The sequence below is a fragment of the Microtus oregoni genome, unplaced genomic scaffold, assembly GCF_018167655.1.
Source record: "Microtus oregoni isolate MIOR12 unplaced genomic scaffold, Mior012 000056F_ref0000123, whole genome shotgun sequence".
Classification (NCBI taxonomy): domain Eukaryota; kingdom Metazoa; phylum Chordata; class Mammalia; order Rodentia; family Cricetidae; genus Microtus; species Microtus oregoni.
Genome location: NW_024543832.1, coordinates 36,145 through 39,920, shown reverse-complemented (window position 1 = coordinate 39,920; position 3,776 = coordinate 36,145). Strand labels below are relative to the sequence as shown.

The 3,776-nt window shown below is 55.6% G+C and overlaps 1 protein-coding gene across 1 annotated transcript; it reads right to left on the bottom strand.

Annotated features, from left to right (window-relative positions):
• Positions 1-1,837: 1,837 nt before the first annotated feature.
• Positions 1,838-3,776, bottom strand: Crip1 (cysteine rich protein 1). Its single transcript, XM_041639069.1, has 5 exons — positions 3,625-3,776; positions 2,357-2,451; positions 2,207-2,264; positions 2,059-2,105; positions 1,838-1,944 (listed from the first exon to the last, which is right to left on the bottom strand). Exons 1-4 carry the CDS (start codon positions 3,662-3,664, stop codon positions 2,065-2,067), a joined length of 234 nt encoding a protein of 77 aa, XP_041495003.1. The 5' UTR covers positions 3,665-3,776; the 3' UTR covers positions 1,838-1,944; positions 2,059-2,064.

The following is a 3,776-nucleotide window of genomic DNA, read 5'->3' as shown; positions in this document are numbered from 1 at the left end:
GGAAGACAGGGCGAATTGTGGGGGCGGGGCCTGTACGCTTGAGCGGGCACAAGCTAAGCTTTGTGTGCTCGATGTCACCAGAAATAGCTGGGACTGTGCACGGTACTGTGTGCGCTCTCCATCTCAATAAAGCCAGGAAAGAGGGAAAGGGTGCGATGTGTAAGAGGAAACTGAGGTGAGAGGGAAGGGCAACGGACCCTAGGCACCTGCCACCTTAACAGCAGCTACAGAATGGCCACTCCCTCCGGAAGTGCGGGACTGTTGGCCCACCTCGATCTTAACCTTCCGTGTGCTCCTGCTCCGCACTTTACCCCTCCCCGCCCCCGCATATGACTTCTTGCTGCAGACTTTCCTCTGCTCATCTGGTGCCTTGGGCCATTCTGCCTCAGGTGTCCTTCTTCCTGGGCCCTTGCCAAGCAGCTAGGGCTGCTGGTGCCAGATAGCCAAGCCCAGCTAGACCCTACTTGCTCCTACCGCCCTGGGTCTAGGACCCTGCTTCTGCACAGGCTTGTGCATACCGTCACACTTCACAGCGCCCTGAAACCTTAAGCTCAAAGATCTTGGCTACTGTGCCAAGGAACTCCTGATACACCCCTAAGGAGCCCTTTGTCTCTCGAGGCCTCTTTGCAATACTATGCTCTTGCCCCACCTGACCTGTTCGTTTCTACAGGCCTCAGGTTGCTGGGAATTCACTCCAAGTCTGCCCGCGTTGGGAGGCATGGAACTGGGTGCAGGGGGCTGGGATTATGAGGAAGGCAGGGTCCTCGAAGGTGGGAGAAAACAGGGGAAACGGAGCTTCTGCCCTTTACCCATGCCTTTTCCAGGTCCTCTGCAGATGTTGGACACCCAAGACCTGGAGGTCTGTCCCAACGCCCATACCCCTCCCAGCTGGAAACTCTTAAATTAAGATTTCAGGTTTAGCCGGGGCCATGGTGGCACACGCCTTTAATCCAAGCACTCTGGAGGCAGAGGCAGGCAGTCGGATCTCAAGACCAACCTGGTCTACAGAGGGAGTTCCAGGACTGGCTCCATAGCTACTGAGAAACCCTGTCTCAAAAAAAAAAAAAACAAAAAACAAAAACAAAAACAAAACTCAGGTTGACCTATTCTGCTCATACTGTTATAACCTAAAGCACTATGACATCTACCCCGTTGGTATTCCAGAATCACCCAGTAAAACACACACACACACACACACACACACACGGCCACAACAGCCTATCAGGCTCATTCTTTGTGGCCTTGTTAAGTTCAAAAGAGTCTTGAAAGGCCAGTGGCATGGGGAAGGGGAAGCTGAGAGTTGCCAGGCTCTACATAAGTTTCCAGAAAACCCTTCCTACCGCCACAGAGCCGGCCCTCAAATCCCGTTAGAGCACCGAGTCACCCGGAGCGTTCCTGGGCAGGGGGGAAGCGCAGATGTGGATGTGGTATCTGTTGAGCAGCTGCAGAACATCCACAAGGGTGCACTTCTGGGGACAGGGTGGGGTTACAGGAAGTGGAAATGGAATAGGCAAGAAGTCCGCACAACTCCCATGAAAGAATCTCAGAAAGGGAACCATATCAGCTCCCACTGATTCACCCTCTGAACTGTGGCCAGCCCCACCCACTCCCAGGCTCCATGTTCCTGCTGACCCTGTTGGCCAGGGCCTCACCCCAGGCCAGAACCACTAAGGAACTTTATGGATTCTGAAGTCCTGCCCCGAAGTGGCACTCCCCCAGAGGGTAGTGGGCAGCAATGTCTACAACAGCAGGAAAAATCAGTGTCCTGCATTCGGCCTGGGGCTGAGGCTCCCCACAGCTTCCCTCCAGCACACACTGGTAGACAAACACACGGGTCTTCCAAAAGATCAGGTTTATTAAGGGCATGAAGGGCTACTGAGAGCCCCCGCTGTCCAAGGTTAAGGCCTGGCATGTGCCTGGGCAGGTAGGGAGGGTTTCCACAACCTGTAAGGAGAGACAGAGACAAACGTGAGTGCATGTCCAAGTTTCGTTACTCCACCAGGGCTGACCTCATCCTGTAGACAGGCGGACTGGGTGGGATTGGAGATGGGGCTGTACCTGGATCTACTTGAAAGTGTGGCTCTCGGCTCCACCTCTCCCAAAGCCTGAAAACAAAACAAAAAAAAACAGAAAACGAGATCAATAGGTTGGGGAAGGGGGTCAGTTGAGGTGAGAGGCCTGTTAGGGAAGAGGCCCAGCAACATACCTTTGGGCCCAAACATGGCTGAGTAGCAGGGATGGTTGCAGTAGGGCTTGCCTTCATGCTGTAAGGAGAAGAACATGAGGGGATGCCTTCACCACCCCAGCTCCTACAGCCCCCCTTCGTTCCTCCCTCTCCCCCCTAGCAGTCCCTTACCTCGGCATGGCTCCCAGAGGTCAATGTCTTTCCACATTTCTCACACTTCAGGCAGGGGCGATGCCAGTCCTTGCCTAGTGATGTTACTCGCTCAGCTGCAAGAGCACAAACCCACTGAGACCCTGGGGTCCCTTCGGCTGCACAACACATACGCGCTTCATTCCCTCAATGTGGTAGGTACCCCACCCTGGGTCCTTAGACTGCCCTGAGCTCCATAGAGGGGCACCTCCTATAGCACAAGCCAGAAGGGTCCTCCTACGGGAGGGATATTTTCTTTCTCTCTCTCTCTCTCTCTCTCTCTCTCTCTCTCTCTCTCTCTGTCTCTGTCTCTCTCTCTCTCTCTCTGTCTGGTATTTTGAGACAGGGTTTCTCTGTGTAACAGCCCTGGCTGTCCTGGAACTTGCTTTGTAGACCAGGCTAGTCTTGAATTCACAGAGCTCTTCCTGCCTCTGCCTCCCAAGTGCTGGGATCAAAGGTGTGGGCCACACCACCTCAGTTCATTGGTGGGACATTTTCAAGAGCTACCACAGGGATGTGACCCCCTGAGGGCTTGTAGGGCTGGAGCGGAGCCCTACAGACTTGAGGGACACGGCGGCGGGATGGATTTGGGGAGCAGGTCTAGAGAGTCTAAGGCTAGGTCGCGAATGGGTTAAGTCCTCTGACCTCCGCGCTGGTGGCTGCATAAATGAACCTGGGCACGCCCTTCTCTACAACAGGGACAAGGGGACTTGACTTAAACACCCTCTTGTGGGAGCCCTGGGGTGCGCGAAGAGCAAGAAAACCAGCACCCCAGAGATTGCACTCCCGGACGTGGTTTTCCGTGTCTGTTTCTACTTAGGGTTGGGAGGGGCCGCCCCTGTCCCGCGTTCCTTCCTTTCCCGCGGGGACCCCGCCCAGGACACGCAGAGAGAAGGCGGGAGAGACAGACCAGCGGGATCCAGAGGCGAGGATCACAGAGAAGGGGAGACCCAAAAGCATGGGAGTCATGGAGATCTGGAGACCCAGAGGCAAGGAGGCTAGAAAACCGACCCAAAAGCATAAGACAAGTGGGCATAGATATCGGTTCCGTTTGATACCAAGTTGTCCCACCCTCACGCCGCAGGCAAGGTTCCTGGGTTCGATCCAAGGCGATTCCCAGAACTCTAGGCGGCACTGCCGCCCACCTGCACAACCCCAGAACTACCCGCCTCCAGGCTACGCTTCCGCGTACCGCCTGCACTGCGCCCGCGGGCATGTAGAGAAAGGCTGGGACACCCAAGCACGCTCACCGAAATACACCTCCTTGTCGCACTTGGGACACTTCGGCATGGCGGAGCTGAGTCCTACACAAGTGGCTGCAACTAGAAGGAAGTAGGTAGTAAGCTCTGGACTGGGTGGCGTCCGCCTGGTCCGCGCTTTTCAGGGACCCCACGGCCCTGCC

What these genes read in the sequence shown, in the direction of transcription:
- Crip1 (XM_041639069.1), bottom strand. Translation starts at nt 3,664, where the DNA reads ATGCCGAAGTGTCCCAAGTGCGACAAGGAGGTGTATTTCG. An exon ending in CGACAAGGAGGTGTATTTCG is followed by an intron (nt 2,452 to 3,624) that starts GTGAGCGTGCTT and finishes GTGCTCTTGCAG; the next exon opens with CTGAGCGAGTAACATCACTA. An exon ending in AGCCATGTTTGGGCCCAAAG is followed by an intron (nt 2,106 to 2,206) that starts GTATGTTGCTGG and finishes TTTTGTTTTCAG; the next exon opens with GCTTTGGGAGAGGTGGAGCC.